The sequence below is a fragment of the Dendrobates tinctorius genome, unplaced genomic scaffold, assembly GCF_039654945.1.
Source record: "Dendrobates tinctorius isolate UK_male_01 unplaced genomic scaffold, ASM3965494v1 ptg000034l, whole genome shotgun sequence".
Classification (NCBI taxonomy): Eukaryota; Metazoa; Chordata; class Amphibia; order Anura; family Dendrobatidae; genus Dendrobates; species Dendrobates tinctorius.
Genome location: NW_027361702.1, coordinates 6,882,368 through 6,903,848, shown reverse-complemented (window position 1 = coordinate 6,903,848; position 21,481 = coordinate 6,882,368). Strand labels below are relative to the sequence as shown.

The 21,481-nt window shown below is 40.4% G+C and overlaps 1 protein-coding gene across 2 annotated transcripts in view; it reads left to right on the top strand.

Moving 5' to 3' along the window:
* Nucleotides 1-21,481, top strand: part of GABRA3 (gamma-aminobutyric acid type A receptor subunit alpha3) — a 194,626-nt gene that overhangs the window by 97,336 nt on the left and 75,809 nt on the right. For both annotated transcript variants that reach the window (XM_073573058.1, XM_073573059.1), the window contains exons 3-4: nt 5,935-6,056; nt 9,041-9,108. In XM_073573058.1, coding sequence (XP_073429159.1) covers nt 5,935-6,056; nt 9,041-9,108 — 190 coding nt within the window. The remainder of the gene's footprint in view (nt 1-5,934; nt 6,057-9,040; nt 9,109-21,481) is intronic.

The window sequence follows — 21,481 nt, the reverse complement described above, 5'->3', positions numbered from 1 at the left end:
TTCGTCCTTTTTACATCTGACTGGACATTTTTTATGGATTGAGATATATTTGGTTGTTTTATTCAATAATAGTAAAGGTTACGTTTTATTTCCCAACCATTGCTACATTATTTTGATATGGTGGACTACATTATATTACCCAATCCCTATAATTATTTCAATTTTAGTAATTGCCAGATGTGAGGTGGACCATCACACTATATAGGGGTTTGTGAGGTGGACCATGATACTAAATAAGGGACTGTGAGCCGGAACATCATACTGAATAGGGGACTGTGAGGTGGACCACTATACTAAAGAGGGTGCTGTGAGGTGGACCATCATACTATATAGGGGGCTGTGAGGTGGAGCATCAAACTATATAAGAGGCTGTGAGGTGGACCATCATATTATATAAGCGGATGTTAGGTGGACCATCATACTATATAAGGGGTTGTGTGATGGACCATCATACTATATAAGCGGATGTGAGTTGGACCATCATATTATATAAGGGGTTGTATGAAGGACCACCACACTATTTAAGGGGTTGTGAGGTGGACCATCACACTATATAAGGGGCTATGAGGTGGACCATTATACTATGTAGAGGGCTGTGAGGTGAATTATCATACATAAGGGGATGTGAGGTGAACCATCATACTACATAAGGGGCTGTGAGATGGACCATCACATTATATAAGGAGTTGTGAGGTGGGCCATCATACTATATAAGCGGATGTGAGGTAGACCATCACACTATATAAGGGACTGTGAGGTGGACCATCATACTATAGAAGGGGCTGTGAGGTGGAGCATCATACTATATAAGGGGTTGTGTGATGGACCATTATACTATTTAAGGGGTTGTAAGGTGGACCATCATACTATTTAGGGACCTGTGAGATGGACCATGATACTATATAAGGAGTTGTGAGGTGGACCATCACACTATGTCTCAGGTTCTGTGAAAAATATTGGACTGCACTTTGATCACATTTGAGTGCTGTCCGATTTTCATGGTCTGACATTACAGAGGAAAGTGAAAAAACTTTTTTTTTCTCTCCACTTCCAAGAAAATCGGATCATAGTCTGACCAAACTCTGATGTGAGTGTGATTAGCATAATCGGATCACTTTTCTCAGATGGAGAGAAAATGGTGGTGTGCACCTGTCCCTACTAGTATGAATTCTAAAAATATCAGGTCTGGGAAACTCTCTTTACTCAATATTTGCATATATAGAGCGGACATTTTTCCATTTCAGACCAAGTGGTCATCTTGTATTTAAAGGAAACATTCAATGTGCTTTTTTAAGTTGTATGTATTGTAGCAATTACCTTCTCTATAGGGTTTATTAACATGTTCTGTTACTTCTGTTTCTAAGGTATCGAATTAAAGCACATAGAAAGGAAAATAAAAAATTAATAATACAGATGATTCACATAATTAGAGATCCACAACCTGACGCACCCCTATATGGGGAAAATCATTATTTTTGCTTTAAATTTAAATTCTGAGTACCGCATCAGTTTTCCTGTGCCATGATTAAGAGAAGTAACCACTCGAAACACATAAGACCTCCAGGACCACTGTACCATGTTTTTAATCAGGTTTAAATAAAATAAGATTTTTTTTGTACAATTGAGGTGCTGGCAATACTTTCCTACAGATTACATACAGTATTTGCTGATTCCAGAGCCCTAATTCAATTTTTACATTTAGACATCTAAATAAATTCAATTCTCAGACCTGATACCTAAATATAGTACAACTCCAGACGAAATCCTTTTAATAAAGTCAGACTCCTATCTAAACTCATGAATAACTGCAGACAAAATTCCCATATACAATTTGCTCTTTGACCACAGCTCTAAATAAAATCAGATCCCAATCTTTACCACTAACCAAGTGCACATTTCAGACACGGAATTGTTTTTAATTAATTAATTAATTTTATTCTGACCCACTTAATAAAGTAAAACCCCTGACCATATGCTTTTAAGAAGTTCAGGGAATGACAAAATATCATTGGCAAAGTGCTGGCTTTTGTAAGATTGTTTAAACCATTAAGTTGGTTGTCTTATGTGAAAGTCTGTAACCATCAAGCTTGATAACTCACTGTGACTTATTTGGAAGAACAATTTATTAATTTGGAGACCTTCAGTTTTTTTTTTACCAAGCTAACGGGCTATTGGCTCCGCAACTGGACACACTCCATTAGGAAAATATATCAGTTTATGTCTTTAAGAGGTCTATTAGTCCACTCGTCTGAACCTACCAAGGCTAAAAATCAAGCACCTGTCATTGATTGGAGCTCTGTCTGGATAGATTATTTTATGGTGTGTTTATTTCCAAGGCAAACACGTACTAAAAAATTGTCTGCCTTTCTGGCTGGTTAGAAATTAGCTTAGGAAAAATGACACAAAAGACAAAAAAGAATAATAGAGAGCAATAAAAACGCTTACTTATCAAGATCTTGTCTTAGAACTGTGTTTGTGAATATATGAAATACGTTCTCTACATTGTTTTCAAAAGACATAGAGCCACTAACTGCAATCTTTGTTGATCAATTACACATCATTCATTAATTATTAGCCTCAATGCCTTTTTTCTGGATAAGCATGTAACTTTTTTTAATTCTAATATTACAGTAATGACTCTTTGTGTTTTGACTTCTATAATTGTGCATAATCCTTTCCTTTCTTCCTTTCCTATATTGATGTCTAAATTACTTTCCTCTGCATGTAATGAATGTACTTTGGTCTTTGGAAATAATAAATCATCTGACAATTATTTTTTTTTATATACTTTTGAAATATACTTGTCAGACTTATCCTACTCCTGCGACATCTGCCTCTGTTGCCAGGCATCGCCGTACTGTCTCTGTGGGTTGATGTGGAGGATGCCACCAACGTACTGTAGTGTATTGTGTTACTGGGGCTGTGACCCAGCCAGGTTGTGTGTGTTTCTGCTCACCAACCTATTATAGGGTTTGGCTGCAGTTTTGAGCATTATTTAACTCTACGACATATAGATCAGCACCACTCCCTATTTATACTCCCAGCAGTCTGTTGGTTATTACCAGTTACTACTACATTCCTGTTTGGTTTGCCATGGTGCTCACTGTGTGGTCATCAATATCACATCATTAGGGGTCCGTTCTCAGTCACTGCAGCTCAACTCACATTCACTTCAAAACGAGCTGAGCTTCAGCACCTACGGAGCTGTGCTGTTCGGACACTTTCTATGTGTGCAAAAAAAAATCTGATCCCTTACTGCATCTGATTTTTATAGCTATTGAAAATTTTAAAGGGAACCTGTTACCAGGTTTTCCCAATATAAAGGACTGCCAACACCTGTAAGCCCTCCATTATAGCATTATAGTGTGCTGTATGTATGTCCCCAATACCCTCCGCAGATACCAAAAAAGAGCTTTTACTATACTCAAAACAGGGCTGTCCCTCCAGATGGTTGTTTCTGGTCTTGATACGGCACCTCCTCTCTTCTTATGATCACCAGCCTCCTGTCCTGCTTCATATGGATGACGCATCCTATGCTATCCACACAGTGTATTATATCACTCTCTGGCACAGGCGCACTTCTCTCTGCCTTGCCGAGGGCAGATAGAAGTAGTGTTGTGTGCATGCGCAGACTTTATTCTGGGTCTTCAGCGCTCTTTGGCCTTTCCTGGCACATGTGCTCTACAGTACTTTACACGCTGTACCTGTGAATGAGTGCAATTGGGGCACCATGTGTGAATGATGAAGGATGTGTCATCCGCACAAAGCAGGGAAGGAAGATGGCGAATTTAAGAAAAGAGGAGGTGCCGGATCAAGGCCAGAGACGCCAATCGGACCAGACCACGCCAGCTGTGAGTATAACAAAAGGTCTTTTTGTGCCTTGGAGAATTAGAGACATACATACAGCATACTAGAATGCTGTAATAGAAGGCTTAGAGGTGGTGGCCATACTTTATATTGGAAAAACCCTGTGACAGTTTCCCTTTAACATAGGAAACTGTATGTGATTTAGCACATTTTGTTTACAAGAAAGTGGTTACAGCGCACTCACTGTGTAGTGAGTGGTGACTGTCACAGCCCCCTCCATCGTCCGATGATTGGAAGTGACTGGCCGCAGGCAGAATTCACCATAACTTAATTTTTTCCCTGTAGCTGTACATCCACTAGTAAATCATCCTAACATGATTTAAACGCTGTAGATTACCACTATGTATGCAAATAATTAACTTTTTTTTATAGGTGACACTTTCCCTTTAAGACTTTCCAGTTTAAGTTAATACTATTGTCAGGAAAATATGAGATATTTCCTAATATCCTAGGTATGCATCCAGAGCTGCCTGCTGCCCTACCCCCATTGGTTTGTGAAAGACCAAGCTTCACAAGTGATCCACCCTCGCTGCTGCAGCCCCTCGGTCGGCCTCTGTGAAATTCTATCCACTCCCCGTCCCTTCAGCAAATGGTCACTTTTATTGCATCTGGCAGACTTAAGTGGGTTTTTTTTTCTTTTTCCCTCCAAAACGTTCCTTTGTCTTAATCCTAAAATGCTGAAACTCAAATTTAATAACTCCCATTAAACCTAGAAACAGGAGAAGTAGATTTCCAGGATCAGGATAATTGGGGCTATGCATGGCAACGTTTTGCGGCCTCTAGGATCATCAGATTCCTGGGAAATTGGTTTCTGCCCCCCAGTAACACGCAGACTTGCCGTGTTTGGTCTCAAAAGAAAGGTAAATTCGCAGGGAAAAATGTGATGCCCCTATCGTGACCCTGTGAGCTTCCCAGCCAAAGATATGGCAAGGAGAAGATTTGAATAACTTTTCAAAATAGTTGTTCCCCCCTCGGAACAGCCCACATGTGAGGTCAACAAAGGTGGGAGTTCTTAAGTTAATGGGCAAACCATAAAAGAAGAACAACCATTTTGAGATGCGTTCAGACCCTCGGAGAGACAGCCCGACAATAGGCTGTGGACTGAATCTTTTCTGTGGGATTCTCTTCTCCCCTTTAGTGACACATCATACCTGTACTGAGAGAGTAAGTTTCATATTTTAATCCCTTTTATTTTTAACTGTTTGTACATATTGTATTTTGTCTCCGTTTTGTAATATCTTTGTACTTTTGTAAACTCTGCCGAAGTTTTTTGGAGTAAACTTATAAATTTACTAGTTTCATTCTTTTTGCTCTATGATCAGACCGACACGTACTCCGTGCAAAATCCCACTACTTTGGGTTAGTTCCTGACCCGATATAGGCTTTGGTTTCAAATGAGGAACTGATGGCAGCGTAGCATCCTGGTGTTATTGGGGAACCCTGGCAGTGACGGATCGGAGGTTTATGTGTGTATTCCTGGCCTGGGACTGGTGATATACATACCGTCCTCACTGCAGAGTGCCCGATAGACAGTACGTGACAAGACAGCCTTTCTGGCGACCACTTACCCTATGTGCAGTTCCCTGACTGCCCAGAGGATTAGGGGGCGCCAGAGAGCTGCAAGTTCCTAACTGGAACTGAAAATGGAAACAAAAGTTGTGGGTTATATTCCGGACCACTATCTTGGGGTACAAACCTGCAGTCACTCTATGTGAAACCTCACAGCGCCCAGAGCGCCAATGCTGGAGGGCACGTGACCGTAAGTATGTGATTTGCATACATATGGTCACATGCCAGCTAGACGTGCGCAACCTCACTGAATGCAAGTGAATTGAGAGAGGCCTAACACGTCTAGTCTGAATGTGGCCAGAAGTGTGAAAATCACTTTTCCAGCCACTCAATAGCGTGACTGCTGACTTAAGTCCCAAGCCTGGTCAACGCCTTTAGCAGAATTTTAGGTCAACTTCTAATAAGACTTAGTAAAAGGACAATTCCAGTGAAGATACCATATAATTACTCACTTCCTATGATGAATCTCTGACTGTCACTCTGTGGTTTCTTGCACAGGTTGTCACCTAAACACGCTCCTGAAGTTGTTGATGACAGTAAGGACAATATCACTTTATTTACAAGGATCCTGGACCGACTTCTTGATGGATATGACAACAGACTAAGGCCAGGACTAGGGGGTAAGCATTTGGTTGATTATGTATGTAGATCTACTACTTCACTGAATTGAATGGTTCTTTTGGGTTTCCCGTCGGAATCCTTCCTTTTCTGGGATTCCAACAGAAACCCCTATGTAGCACTCAGGGGAGAGCACTGTATAAGTGTAAACCTAGGCTTAAAGGGTTATTCCTAAAATTATTACTGTATAAGATCTCCACTGAATAGACAGTAAATTTTATACAGCTGACTTTCAGTATAAATCCGATTTCTGTCACCTCCAAAAATTCTCAGATGACTCAGTGATTGTAGGGGGAATTGTGGGGGACCGGGGTGAGGAGGAATATAGAAGGGTGGTTTCTGACTTTGTAGATTGGCACCAGACCAACTGCCTAGAACTAAATGTAAAGAAAACCAAGGAGATGGTGGTGAGTTATAGAAGGAGAAAGGTTGATTACTTACCGATCACTATTGCTGGCCAGGAGGTGGAGATGGTTGAGAGCTAGAAATATTTGGGGGTTCACCTTGACAGCAAACTTGATTGGAGGTGTCATACAGAGAAGGTTCACAAGAAGGGAATGAGCAGACTGTACTTTCTGCGGAAGCTCAGGTGGTTCAATGTGTGCAGTAAAATGCTGGAAATGTTCTACCAGTCTGTTGTAGCAAGTGCCATCTTTTTTGCTATCATATGCTGGGGCAGTAGTGTGCGAGTAGCCGACGCTAATAAGCTCAACAAACTTATCAAGATGGCAAGCGCGGCTGTTGGCCTCCATCTTGACTCTTGAGGAAGTCGTGGAGGATAGGATTCAGAAGAAGTGCAGGGCTATAATGAACAATAATACACACCCACTATACGAGCTGTTCTTGAATCAGAGAAGGACATTCAGCAGCTGTCTAATCCTACTAAAGTGCTAGAAAGAGAAATTCAGGAAATCATTTGTGCCTACTGCTATGGGGATGTATAACAATTCACTAAGGGTGAAAGATGGCTACAACCTAGGGCTGGCACACTAATGGAAATGATCATAGATTTGTGTACCTTTGCTTGTTACGTATTGTGGTTAGTCATGAGCAAGATCTGTGTCTAGTAATTAATCTATGTAATGCTGTTTGTAATGTTTTGTTTGTAATGCTGTTGTAACGCTGCTGCGATACCATAATTTCCCTTGGGATCAATAAAGTGTATCGTATCGTATCGTAAAATCTGTACTTTTGTAACTTTGTACATGTACCATTTTGTCAGTTATGGCAATCTCACTCATAACTACAAACCACAAATCTAGAAGAATTAATTATTAGTTGAAAATCATCTCACAAAAAAAAAAAATTTAAATGTACAAACCTCTTGCAACAAATTAGACTAAAAAAAATATTTATTTTAGTTGTTTCCATGCTATATTGTTTTCTGGGAAAGCAAAGCAGTTGGCAACCAATTTCTGAAACCAAAGGGTGAAAGCCCTTTCACAGAATAATGAGAAGAGAGAATATATTGGTTGTCTCCCATCTATTCCAGGGAAGGACCCAGCCAAGGAGTGGCTCCTTTCGGAAACCACCATTACCACCATATTAAGTGGCCCTTTAAGTCAATATCCAGCTCTTTACGAGTTTACAGATATGACAAGGGAAATACCAAGGCCAGGTATCCATCCACAGACAGCTGTTTCGGGGTGTTGCACCTCATCAGTGTGGAGTAGGATTCTGGCTAGGTGGGAGCAATGAAGTTGGTCTACTAGGCGTTGCTCCCACCTAGCCAGAATCCTACTCCACACTGATGAGGGGCAACACCCCGAAACAGCTGTCTGTGGATGGATACCTGGCCTTGGTATTTCCCTTGTCATATCTGTAAACTCGTAAAGAGCTGGATATTGACTTAAAGGGCCACTTAATATGGTGGTTTCCGAAAGGAGCCACTCCTTGGCTGGGTCCTTCCCTGGAGGAAGATCTGGCTAGTCCCGTGTTTGAGACTCTTAAATGAGGCTCCACGGACTTTATTTGCATATTCGTATTTCCCAGGGAGCAATGCACCTAGGATTTCACTGATTGAGCGCCTTTCCCGGCTGCCGCAGTGTTTTCTTTGACTGGTCTCCCTGAGGTCAGTGATTGTTTCGTGATGTTGGTCTACTCGGCATTGCTCCCACCTAGCCAGAATCCTACTCCACACTGATGAGGGGCAACACCCCGAAACAGCTGTCTGTGAGGCTCCACGGACTTTATCTGCTCACTAACCAGGAAATCACATCACAATATCCCACTGTCCTGTACTACACCCATCTGTGACTCCTCCCAGCCTGGAAAACGCCTTATGCTAACTATGCTTCTAACACTCTCATCCCCTGTCTGTATGGTGACCCAAAATTCTCCTATGCTTCTACTACCTTCTATCCTGTTCTGTCCCTGATCCTATACACAACACATGTCAAGTACTGTACATACACATTACAGCAACATTACATGAATCCATTAACAGTCATAAACACGATGGAACCACACACATTTTATGTGAATACTGTTCAAAAGAAGCGGATGCATATGACTACCGCTGTCACCTCCTTACACCTGTTTAGTCAAGGAGTCAGCTTTGTGTGTCTTTGTCTGATGACAGTAAATCTAAAGCGTGCTAATGGCACATTGTTACATCTTTCTCATGGTGGAGGAGCAGCTCTGTGGAACCAAATGGCCATGTTCAGTTATTTTGACACACTTGGTCTATTGGTTTTGTATCTCTATCCTCGCTAAAAAAAATATATATTTTGTTATCTTTTGATAACAGCTCAGGTGGGTAAGCTTTGTCATTGGAAATTAACCATCCCTCCATACCCTGCAGGATGGGCCGCTGAATTAAACTCATTTATGTGTATAATTTATATTATGGCACTGAAATAATGGCCCATGTTCAGGTGCTGATGGGTGATAACAGGTTTAAAAAAGGTAATAAATATTTGACTTTTTTATGTTTTTCTGCTGTTATTGTGAAAACTAATAAACTAGTTTTGCTTTGTTGTTTTAGATTCAGTGACAGAAGTTAAGACAGAAATATATGTCACAAGTTTCGGCCCTGTTTCGGACACAGATATGGTAAGTCATCCAAGGGGATCCACGTTATTTTACTGCATTCGATATAGCATTTATTGTATACTTGGTGTATATATATATATATATATATATATATATACATACACACTGGGTGGTCCACTTATATGGATACACCTAAATAAAATGGGAATGGTTGGTGATATCAACTTCCTGTTTGTGGCACATTAGTATATGGGAGGGGGGAAACGTTTCAAGATGGGTGGTGACTATGGTGGCCATTTTGGATCCAACTTAATTATGCTATCAGTGTGTCAAAGATGGGAGAAGAGGGTTACATTGACAATCCAACACAATGGGGATCACTTTGAATACATTTTATAAGTAGTCATAAACTTGTAAATAACTCATGAAAGAATAAAGTTACATTAAAACCAAGCACACCATTTTTTTTCTTGTGAAATTCTAAATAAGTTTGATGTGTCACATGACCCTCTTCCCACTGGAAAAAATAAAGTTGGATCCAAAATGGCCATCTTCAAAATGGCCGCCATGTTCACCACCCATCTGAAAAGTTTCCCCCTCCCATATACTAATATGCCACAAACAGGAAGTTGATATCACCAACCATTCCCATTTTATTTAGGTGTATCCATATAAACTGCCCACTGTATAAACTGTATAAACTGTATATTCAGCAAAAGAGAATAAAACCTAACTTTTAATAGATATAGTTAAAAGTAGCTCCAAAATCTTAATAACAAATATATCGTAGCAATAATGAGTGCTCATTAGTACCCGTGCTAATAATAAAATCAGGTCTCACCCAATTAGCTTGTAATAGTTCCAAACATGGTCCTCAGCAGGAGACAGGTGGTCACAGACAGGATAAATGTAGTGTGTTATGAGTTCATTTTCCCCTTCACCATTGAGGTCTGATGAACTCCCTCTTCTGGTGAAGGAAGGTAGTGAGGCTGATTACCAAACACCTGAGCTGGTAGAGGATGACTGGGTGACGGAAATTGCTGACTGGATATAAGGCAGCCGACGCCCTTCTGCCTCGCTGGTGATTTCTCTGAGGGATGCTAGGAGACCAGTCTGATTCCTGCTCTTCAAAAGCTAAGTTTTCTGCCTTGCTTTTTGCATTTGTGTTTTGGTTTTATTTTGCCTTGCTTTTCTGGATTCTGCCATTCCCTTCTGGGGTGAGCTGAATTCCTTTGTTTCTTTTTGCTCTGTGTTCTGAAGATACCTGAGTACTGACATAGTCTTTTTGAAGCCTAGCGTCTTCAGGGCCTTTTTTCTCTGTCAGTCCGTTGGCTCTTGTTTTGATAGGGTTTTTGGCGGATTGCAGACAGCAGCTTTTCTATCCTGTCCTATCTAGTTAGCTTGGGCCCCATCATTTGTTCAGTCTATCTTTCTATCTGTGTTAGTGTTTTTTCTTCTTGCTTCACCGTCATTATATGTTGGGGGCTGCCTATTGCTTTGGGGTCTGCTCTGGGGCAGTTTAGATTTCCCTTTTTGTCTTTAGGCTATGTAGTTCTCCGGCTGTGATCGAGGGGTCTAGGGCACCGTAGGAACCCCCCACGGCTACTGCTAGTTGTTGTTGATAGGTTCAGGGGTCTGCAATCCGATAGCTGCCAACTTCTCTGGTTTTCTGGACTTAGCTAGCATTTCTGTTTTTGCCTCCTACGGTGACTCATTCATAACAGTAGTGCTTCTGATTTAACTATCTTTCTCTGTATATTTCCCTCCCTTACAATTCAGTGCCTAAGTGTTACCTATATATAACGCCCCCAAAGAAAAACAAAAAGCCCTCCCAATGTGTTTTTGCCTCAATATCGTGGCCACATCAGGGGAGTGTACTTATAAATGTAAGGACTCAACAGGGTTTGAAAGGCAAATGGGGTATCCAAACAGGAATAGATAGAGGAGGTGCTCCAGGGTCCGTTAGACCTCTCAGCAGACCGTTCAGAGTGCTTCACCATTAAAAAATGGGATGAGAGGGAGGCACATACCCGAAGTTATGAATAGTATTTCTTTCATCCAGTATTTCCCTGGTGTTCCACGTCAGTGACAGGTGCTTCCTGTCCCGCCCCCTGATGTCATCGCGTCTCCAAAGACATGATGCCCGGTACTCATTAGCCCACTGGATATGCCAGAGTGCTTCCTGTCCCACCTCCAGTGCATCATGCCTCTCTACGGAGATGCTTCACGCTAAATCTGAGTACTTATCGGAGAGCTTCCTCTCTTGTCTCCCGACATCACTTAGAGTCACCACGCTTAGGAGGACTCATTGTATTCACATCAGGGGATTGTTTTTACCCCGAACGGTGACCAAGTCCCACTGCAATACTGACACAGTGTCTCGGTTAGAAACAGGGCATTGCTGGCCTGACAAGAGAGCACCGCGACCTTGTGCGCTCTTGGGTCACAATATTAAGATGTTATATTGCTATTCCATATCAACAAGATAAATGTGTACTGTAACAGCAATACTCATTACCACAACCAAATACAGATTTCACAAGGATCCTTTCCCGTCTTAAAGGGTCAACACAATCCTCACCCAAAGGATGATCAATGTAATATACATGCCCATAAAGTCAACAAAGGCTACCCTAATAAATCTAATTTACAGCCATGAATATAGGATGGGTACTAATAGAAGCATGTGCATTTTTCCAACAGATTACCTACTAATACAATGGCACAAGGTGTCATATATATTAATAACCAAATTTTACTCTGACCAGTGTTACTTTATGTGGTAATAACTCTGGTGCTTCAGCAAATCCTGTTGATTGTCAATTTAAATTAAATCTAAATTTATTAGCTATGACTAATGAAAAAAATGGAAATTTGAAGAAAATTTTGCAATTTTTAACATTTTTATTTTTATGCCCTTAAACCAGACAGTTATGTCACACAAAATAGTTAATACATAACTTGGAACGGAAAGAGAAGCGTTTGATTTTTTTTAAAGCAAAATTGTCTGGAATCGAGAACAGACACCATGTAATGTTTGGAAAGTTCCTGATGTGCCTAAACAGTGGAAACCCCCACAATTGACCCTATTTTGGAAACTAGACCCCTCAAGGAACTTATCTAGATGTTTGGTGAGCACCTTGAACCCCCAGGTGTTTCACAAAAATGTATAATGTCGAGCCATAAAAATAGAAAATCACATTTTTTCCATAATATTTAAATTTTAGCTCCATTTTTACAATGGTAACAGGAGAAAATTGACCCCAAAATTTGTTGTGCAATTTCTCCTGATACCGAAGAATGCCCTCCGAAGAAGCCTACGCGAAACACGCCTAGGGGCTGGCAGTCCCGTGACACGCTGCGACCATGACGGGTGAGGATCTATCTTTGATTAGCCAGTTTACTTGGTGCCCTTAAAGGTGTATACATATTTTACTATATGGTCTATTTTTTCAAAGAACTTTGTTTCTCTGGACGGATTTTCTAGTTATGAGTGTGTTTCATGGGACTCTTTTTATCTGTGTCCTTCAGTTTTCCAGATACTTGATTTAATGACGTGTATCTATTTTTATTGGTATCTTTTATCTATATCTTTTACTGCTGTACTATAATAAATAAACTTTTTTCTTTTTATATGACAATTTTTTTGACTCCACTTTTTCTAATTTGTTGCATATTCATAGGAGTTTTTTTTTCATACTGACATGTTGAACTCTCTTGATCATTGTCAGTAACATATGTTATATTTGTGTGCTCTGATGTATATTTCTCAGAAATGGCAAACGTGTAGATGCTAAAGGTGGTTTAAGCACACTGTAAGACTCAGAAGGGAGGGGGCATTTACATTTGGGAGCACAGAATTTGCTGAATTTCTTTTTGGGGACTAGGCTTTTCCAGAGCCTTCGTGCTACCAGGAACGTGGAAGGCCCCTATATTTCCTGTAACAGATGACAGATCTGAGTGAGGACTTGCTTTTTGTGGATTGATCTGAAGTTTTTTTGGGGAACATTTTACATAACATTTAGGATCACATTTATCCGACACTCTACGCTGAGCACTTACTTTGCATTTAAATCTCCAAGTGGTGTGATTCAGATGAGACCCCCTAGGGATCCATTCGCTATAATGAGGCAGCAGAGGTACTCTGGACTCGGTCTGGCCTCTGTTCAGAGGTGTCCTTCTTTTAAAGACACAAAAACTCTGGTCGACCACTGTTTTAGGCAGTCCTATTAAAGACGGACACCGCCGGATCCTAGGCCAGACAGCATCCACATTGCCTCCATCTGCCTCATTGTAGGGAATCTTCAGCTGGGGGTTCCATCTGAATCAAGTATTTCAGTCTATGGCAGGAAAAAGTAGAGAAAAAAATTCCCTCATTGTCTTTTAAAATGACTTCTTTATTGGAAAATTAAAACATAGGGTTTGCAAGGGTGAATAGAATGCCTTGCAGGAAGACAGGCGTTTCTCACCAACTGGTGCTTCCACAGGTCCAACAGGTAATACACATGGACCTGTGGAAGCACCAGTTGGTGAGAAACGGCTGTCATCCTGCAAGCATTCTATTCACCCCTGCAAACCCTACGTTTTTTCCTCTACTTTTTCCTGACAACTGATTGCCGACTTTATTTTTCGGGTCGGTGCAATTACAGTGATACCAGATTTATATAGTTTTTTTCATGTTTGGCTGCTGTCACTAAAATACACTTTTTATTGCACATCGCCACATTTTGAGAACTATCATTTTTCCATATTTCGGCTGACAGAGTCATTTTATGGCTTGTTTTTTGTAGGGCGATCTGACGTTTTTATTGGTACCATTTTCGGGCACATGACATTTTTTGATCACTTTCTATTTCAAGTTTTGGGAGGCAGAATGAACAAAAACCAGTAATTCTGGAATTTTCTGTTCATTTTTATGCCGTTCCGCTTGTGATAAAATTGATAAGCAGCTTTATTCTTCTGGTTAGTATGATTACAGCGGTACCACAGTTATATATACTGCTCAAAAAAATAAAAGGAACACTATTCCATTTGCAACAGGCTGTTTGTGTTCCTCTTTTTTTTTGAGCAGTATATATTTTTATGTTTTGCCTTTTTCACGAAATAAAACTTTTTAACAGTAAAAAATATTTTTGCCTCGCTTTATTCTGAGAGCTATAACTTTTTTATTTTTCGGCTCATTGAGCTGTATGATGGCTTGTTTTTTACAGCACTAGATTATGTTTTTAGCGGTACCATTTTTATTTACATTTGTCTTTTTTATAGCATCTTATTCCACAACCAGTGCTCAATTAAAAAAATGGTTTGGTCTCACCAGTACAATAAAAGTTTTCTGTAGCAGGTTCACTTTGGACAGAAACAAGATGAATAGTGCATCTAGGGGGGGAGGTTTTTTTCCTTTATTACCTGTCGTGCCCCTGCATTGCTCCTTTCCTCATAAGGACAGTCCCCAAGTGTATACTGCTACGGATTACCCACCATCAGTGCACAAGGTAAATCTTCCTACGCATTTCTTCCTCAATGGGAGGGATTCATCAGGGGAGCCAGAATAAATTACAACTAGCGGGGAAAATATCACATGTATATCAATATGATGGGACTCTGCAGTGGCAGGAGACCCTTTAATCAGGTGTGACCATGTGTGTCACAGCACCTATATAGGTGATAGGTATCAATGAGCCCCGCAGTATTAGCTCCTTTAAATAGAGGCGTGATCAAATTCTTATTCCCCCGGTGTGTGACGTCATCTCCCAGTCACCGCCCCCTGCTCCATTCACAGGGGCTGTCTGGGTCTCCGTAGGTGATGTCACAGCTGTGTCCTATTCGGACCGCCTGAGGCTGTGACACACATAGTCACACCTGATTAAAGGGTCTCCTGCCACTGCAGGGTCCGAACACATACAGTGCCTTGCGAAAGTATTTGGCCCCCTGGAACTTTTCAACCATTCCATTGTAGATTTTGCTTTGTTTGGGATCATTGTCTTGATGGAAGACAAATCTCCGTCCCAGTCTCAGGTCTTTTGCAGACTCCAACAGGTTTTCTTCAAGACTGGTCTTGTATTTGGCTCCATCCATTTTCCCATCAATTTTAACCATCTTCCCTGTCCCTGCTGAAGAAAAGCAGGCCCAAACCATGATGCTGCCACCACCATGTTTGACAGTGGGGATGGTGTGTTCAGGGTGATGAGCTGTGTTGCCTTTAAGCCAAACATATCGTTTGGCATTGTTGCCAAAAAGTTCGATTTTGGTTTCATCTGACCAGAGCACCTTCTTCCACATGTTTGGGGTGTCTCCCAGGTGGCTTGTTGCAAACTTTAAACAAAGTTTAAAACTTCTATTGCACAAGTGAGACTAAACCATTTATTAATTGATCACTGGTTATGCACGTGCACTTTATGTCTGTGGTGTTGTATTCTTATGTCACTTTTTTTGTCTAGAGTTATTTATTTTAACAATTTGAATTAAAAGTTATTTGTTATGTAAGGGATACTCTCCAGGCTATACTCTTATTTAATCCCGAGGGTACTGTAATAGTGAATTCCAAGCAATACACTATAGCTGATTTTGTACAGGTGGTATGATGATAAAGCATCATTTTTTGCCTCTTTTTTTTTATGGTGTTCACTGAAGGGATTAACTAATGGGACAGTTTTATAGGTCAGCAATACCAAATATGAGTACGGTACTTTTTCTTTTTTTTTTTTTTTTCACAAAATATATTCATTTAAAGGTACTATACAACTCTGGCAAAAATTAAGAGAGCACTTTCAAATGTTCAGTTTGTCTGATTTTTCTCTTTATTGGCATATTTTAGAGTAAAATGTAAATTGTTCTTTTAGTCTATAAACCTCTGACAACATGTCTCCGAATTTCCAAACAATACATTTTGTATTTTTTTTCCAAAAATGAGAAATGATCAAAATTAAATAAAATAACCAGTGCTTTCAGACCTCAAATAATGCAAAGAAAACAAGTTCATAATCATTTAGAAACAACAATACTAATGTTTTAACTCATGCAAAAAAAACCCTGTTTGGGAGAGAAGAGCAGACAGTTTGCGGAGCCCTAAGTGTGTAAACACAATATTGTGGTCTTTAAAGGGTGCACAATTTTATGCACTCACCTGATAGAAGACTAATATAGCTTTGGATTATGTATCCTCAAAAATCCTTCCTTTTGGGATACTTCTCAGAAGACGGGGCTTGCAGCTTGTCTCGGGTGGATCCAAGTGAAAGAGCCAGGTTCAGGCTCACACAGGATGAGTAAATCAAGAAAAACACATCCAGCCCATAAACGGCAGCGCTTCCCAGGAAGAGTTCAGAAATCAATATTTGGTGTAATTACCATGATTTTTAATCACAGCTTTCATGCATCTTGGCATGCTTTCCACCAGTCTTTCACACTGCTTCTGGGGCAAAAATGTAAGCAGTTCTTTGTTTGATGGCTTGTGACTATCCATCATCCTCTTGATTACATTCCAGAGGTTTTCAATGGGGTTCAGGTCTGGAGATTGGGCTGGCCATGACAGGGATTTGATGTGGTGGTCTCTTAAAGTTTGCCAGAGCTGGATATGTATTATTATTTTGTGATATTTTTTTTAAACATATTTTGACTTTTTTAATTAGTCTCTCTATTGGACTTTCACTTTTTTCATTCGGATAGCTTATACAGCATATCAATGCTTGAGCTTTGCTATGATTTATAAAATGTCAGCACTGCACTTACACACAAGCTTCATACACCGTCCTCTGAGCATGTTGTAACAAGCTATCTCTGGTGACCCAGATGTCTTCATGGCGACATTGGGTCACCATGGCAATTATCACAGGACCCTACGATGATGTCGCAGGGGTGCCGATTGGAGAGCAGAGGGTACCCCCTATAGCGGAATCTTTGTCTTAGGTCCCCCAATTGTTGGATGAAATCCAACTTATCAGAGTAGTTGCATCTTAGACACAAATATTGTCCCTTGGGGATACTCTTATCTTTTAAGGGAAACTGGATGATAGCTATCCCAATTTAAAAATTAATTGGTCGCAGTTGGTTTACGGAAAATTGTCGTCTGTAATGACCTATCCCCTGTTTTAATGATCAAGAGTTCTTGGAAAGACAGTATTTGTTCATGTATTTTGGAGGTGAATTTAAGTCTAATTCATAGATGTAAATAAGATTTATTTTCCTTTGGTGATTTTTTTGGGCATGTATATTAAATTACACTGATCATCTTTGTGACCCAAGAGCGCACAAGGTCGCATTGCTCTATTGTCAGGCCAGCAATGCCCTGCTTCTAACAGACAATGGCAGGATCAAAATAAACAGTCTCAAGGGAGCGCTGGGTTGCGGCCATGGGAAATAGATGCGGAGAGAGTCCACTGCAGCTCCAGCTGGGTGCCTCCAATGGAGGAAAAGATGCTGTAATATGGCAAACCACGGTCACAACGGAGTGCACAGGACACAGATTAAAGGTGGTAAATTCAATCCTGGTTTATTTCTTGATCCACAACGCATTTGTTTCGATGGTAAAGCACCGACTTCATCAGGTGGCAGTATGTTGTATGCCACCTGATGAAGACAGTGCTTTACCGTCAAAACACGTTGTGGATCAAGAAATAAACCAGGATTGAATTTACCATCTTTACTCTGTGTCCTGTGCACTCCGTTGTGACCGTGGTTTGTCATATTACTGCTTCTAACAGAGACACTGTGTCAGTATTGCTGTAGAATTTGGTCACCGGTCGGGGTAAAAACCATCTCCGCTTTTGAATACACTGATCCCACCTATGTGTGGTGTCTCCAAGTGACGTAGGGAGACAGGAGAGGAAGCTCTCTGATATGTGCTCAGATTTAGCGTGAAGCGTATCCGTCGAGAGGTATGATGCGCTGGAAGCGGGACAACAAGCACTCTGGCATATCCAATGGGCTTATGGGTACAGTGCATCGCGTCCTTTAAGATGTGATGATATCAGGGAGAGGGACAGGAAGCACCTGTCACGTGGAACACCAGGGATATACTCGATGAAAGGAATAATTATTCATAACCTTGGGTATATGCCTCCCTCTCATCCCATTTTTTTGACAGTGTAGCACTCTGCATTGTCTCCTGAGATGTCTAAAGGCCCCTGCAGCACCTCCTCTATCTATTTATGTTTGGATATCCCATTTGCCTTTCGGACCCTGTTAAGTCCTTACATTTATAAGTACACTCACCTGATGAGGCCTCGATATTGAGGCAAAAACACATTGGGAGGGCTATTGGTTTTTCTTTGGGGCCGTTATATATAGGTAACACTTGGGCATTGTAAGGAAGGTAGATATACCGCTGCGCTCTGCAAATGACTTTTGACTAACCTCTGCCCTAATCCGTACCTCCCACTCCCGACTCCAAGACTTCTCCCGTGCTGCGCCAATTCTCTGGAATGCTCTACCCCAAGATATTAGGACCATCCACAATTTGCATAGTTTTAAGCGCTCGCTCAAAACACATTTGTTCAGAGCGGCCTATCACATTCAGTAATCAAAGTCATGTTATGTTTGTGTGTGTGTGTGTGTGTGTAGCCCATTCACTATCTCCATCTAACCCCCACCCCCTGAAGATGGCTGGACCATCATTGTAAATACATCATTGTAAATACAAACCTGTGCTTTGTATCTCCCCCACCTCATTGTAGATTGTAAGCTCCCACGAGCAGGGTCGTCTTATTTCGCTTTAATTATTGTATTGTTAACGTTGTTTTACTTATGCTGTTGTGTTTGAAACTGTTCAACTGTAAAGCGCTGCGGAATATGTTGGCGCTATATAAATAAAGATTATTATTATTATTATTATTATATACGTTTATGCTGTCTGTGACCACTTGTCTCCTGCTGAGGACCCTGTTTGGAACTATTACAAGGTCATTTTATTTTATACATTTTATTTATTTAATTCTTTTGCCATTAAGGTTAGGGTTAGCGTTGGGCTTAGGGTTAGGATTGCCTAGGGCTAGGGTTTGGCTAGGGTTAGGGTTAGGCTGGGGTTGGGCTAGGGTTAGGGTTAGGCTAAAGTTAGTGTTGGGCTTAGGGTTAGGGTAAAGTTAGGGTTCGACTTGGGTTAGGGTTGAGCTAGGGTAAGGGTTGAGCAAGAGTTAGAGTTGGGCAATGGCTTAGGGTTGGGCTAGGGTAGCGAGCATTTGCGCTCAACACTAATGACGACATATTCAACATGGCGACCTGATGTTATCAAATTCTATGCAATATCTTTGGAATAAAAATCCTCACTATACCCCTGGGTAAAATACTTGAGGGGTGTATTTTCCAAAATGCGGTCACTTGTGGGGGTTTCTACTGTTTAGACACATCAGGGGCTCTCCAAATGCGACATGGTGTCCACTATCGATTCCAGTCATTTTTGCATTCAAAAAGTAAAAAAATGCTGCTTTCATTCCAAGCCCCACAGTGTGCCCAAACAGTAGTTTTCCCCCACATATGGGATATTGGCGTACTGAGGAGAAATTTCACAACCAATTTAGGGGTCAACTTTCTCCTGTTATCCTTGTTAAAGTAAAAAAAATTGGGGCTAAAGCAAAAATTTTTTAAATATATTTATTTTTTCCCTTCACATTCCATTAATTCCTGTGAAGTACCTGAAGTTAGCAAGCTTCTTAACTGTAGGTTTGAGCACCTTGAGTGGTGCAGTTTTTAAATGGTGACACCTTTGGTTATTTTCTGACATATAGACCCCTCCAAATTCATTTCAAATGTGATGTGGTCTTTAAAAAAAATGGTTGGAAAATTGAGAAATCGGTGATCAACTTTTAATCTCTCTAATTTCCTAACAAAAAAAAATTATGTTTCAAAAATTGTGCTGATGTAAAGTACACATGTGGGAAATGTTATTTATTAACTATTTTGTGTGCTACATCAAATTGACTTAAGGGCATAAAAATTTTAAGTTTGAAAATTGGGAAATTTTTTAAATTTTTTGTCAAAGTTTCGACATTTTCATAAATAAATGCAAAGCCTACCGACCAAAATTTATCATGAACATGAAGTACAATTAAAAAAAAAGAAAAAAAAAGCAATCTTAGAATCACTGGGATACACTGAAGCGTTCCAGAGTTATCACATAAAGTGACACTGGTCAGAATTGTAAAATTAGGCCTGGTCATTAAGGTCAAAATTAGCTCCGTCACTAAGGGGTTAGCCATATCTATTAAAAGTTAGGTTTTATACTTTTTTACTCTATATATCTATTTTTTTAAGGAGTACAATCAGACTATCCGGATTGGATGGAGATTGTGCTGTTCAATTGATATCTAGTAAGTCCCAGTAATTGTTCAAGTTCTTATAAATGTTGTAAAGTACATTTGTCCCGTGCAATTTTTTAGGATGTGGAATAATTTTTTCAGAAATGATTACTGACAAAATTCCAATAAAAATTTACTCGTAAGGCAGAATTAAAGATCTAAAAATACTAGGACATATTTTCTTAATATACTTACATGAGTGGTAGGATATAAATCGACTGTTCCAACAATTAAAGAAATGTACAAAAGTGTGAGCAGAATCCCACAGCGCATGATTGGTTTATTTCCGATCATTTTCTACCACTCATTGAATTATTGAAGATGTTTTCTGTTATTTGTTTAACACGTGCTGTAACCTGTACATTGTTGGATGAGTCTCTAAATTACAATACACCTTGAAACGTACAGAATATGCTGCTAATCTGTCGGGAAAAATATCAGTATTGCAGTCATATCAGTTCAACAGGTTCTAAATCTTGATCTTAAAAGGAACCTGTCATATCCCCAAATGCTATGAACATGTAGATATGGAGTTAATAGGCAGGTTAATTACGTTCCAAAGCCATGCAGCCGCCGCACTGAAAGCCCGGCTACCGAGAGGAACTGATCTTCATGCCTCCTGGCAGCCTCCAGCTTTCAGTCACAGAGGTGAGGCCAGCAGGGGTACGGTCACCGCTCAGTATACAGTGAGTCTATATGAGTCTATAGCTGTTACCATGACCTGGCACCAGTGGCATAACTAGGGTTTTGGTTCAGCGGGGTGAAACCTCTGAGTGGGACCCTAACCAGGTTACCCTGATTACAACTATGGTGGCACACTCTAATAGTGGATATAGGAAAACCTCAGCAGTTGAATGCGCTGTTACTGAAAATAATCTATATACAAAGACCAACACTGATATTACTGCCATATGGTGATGGACCCCACACAAATCTTCACAATGTATAATTTATTGTATAAAAGCTCCCTCAAAGCCTCGTGTAGAATACAATCATGCACTCCCCAAAGTCCTCTATATAGTATAATACACTCCCCATAGTCCTCCATACATTATAATGCACTCCCCATAGTCCTCCATACAACATAAAATGTAGAAAAAAAAGGGGGGGAGTTAGGAGCACCACTAGGTAAATTGATCAATTTTCAA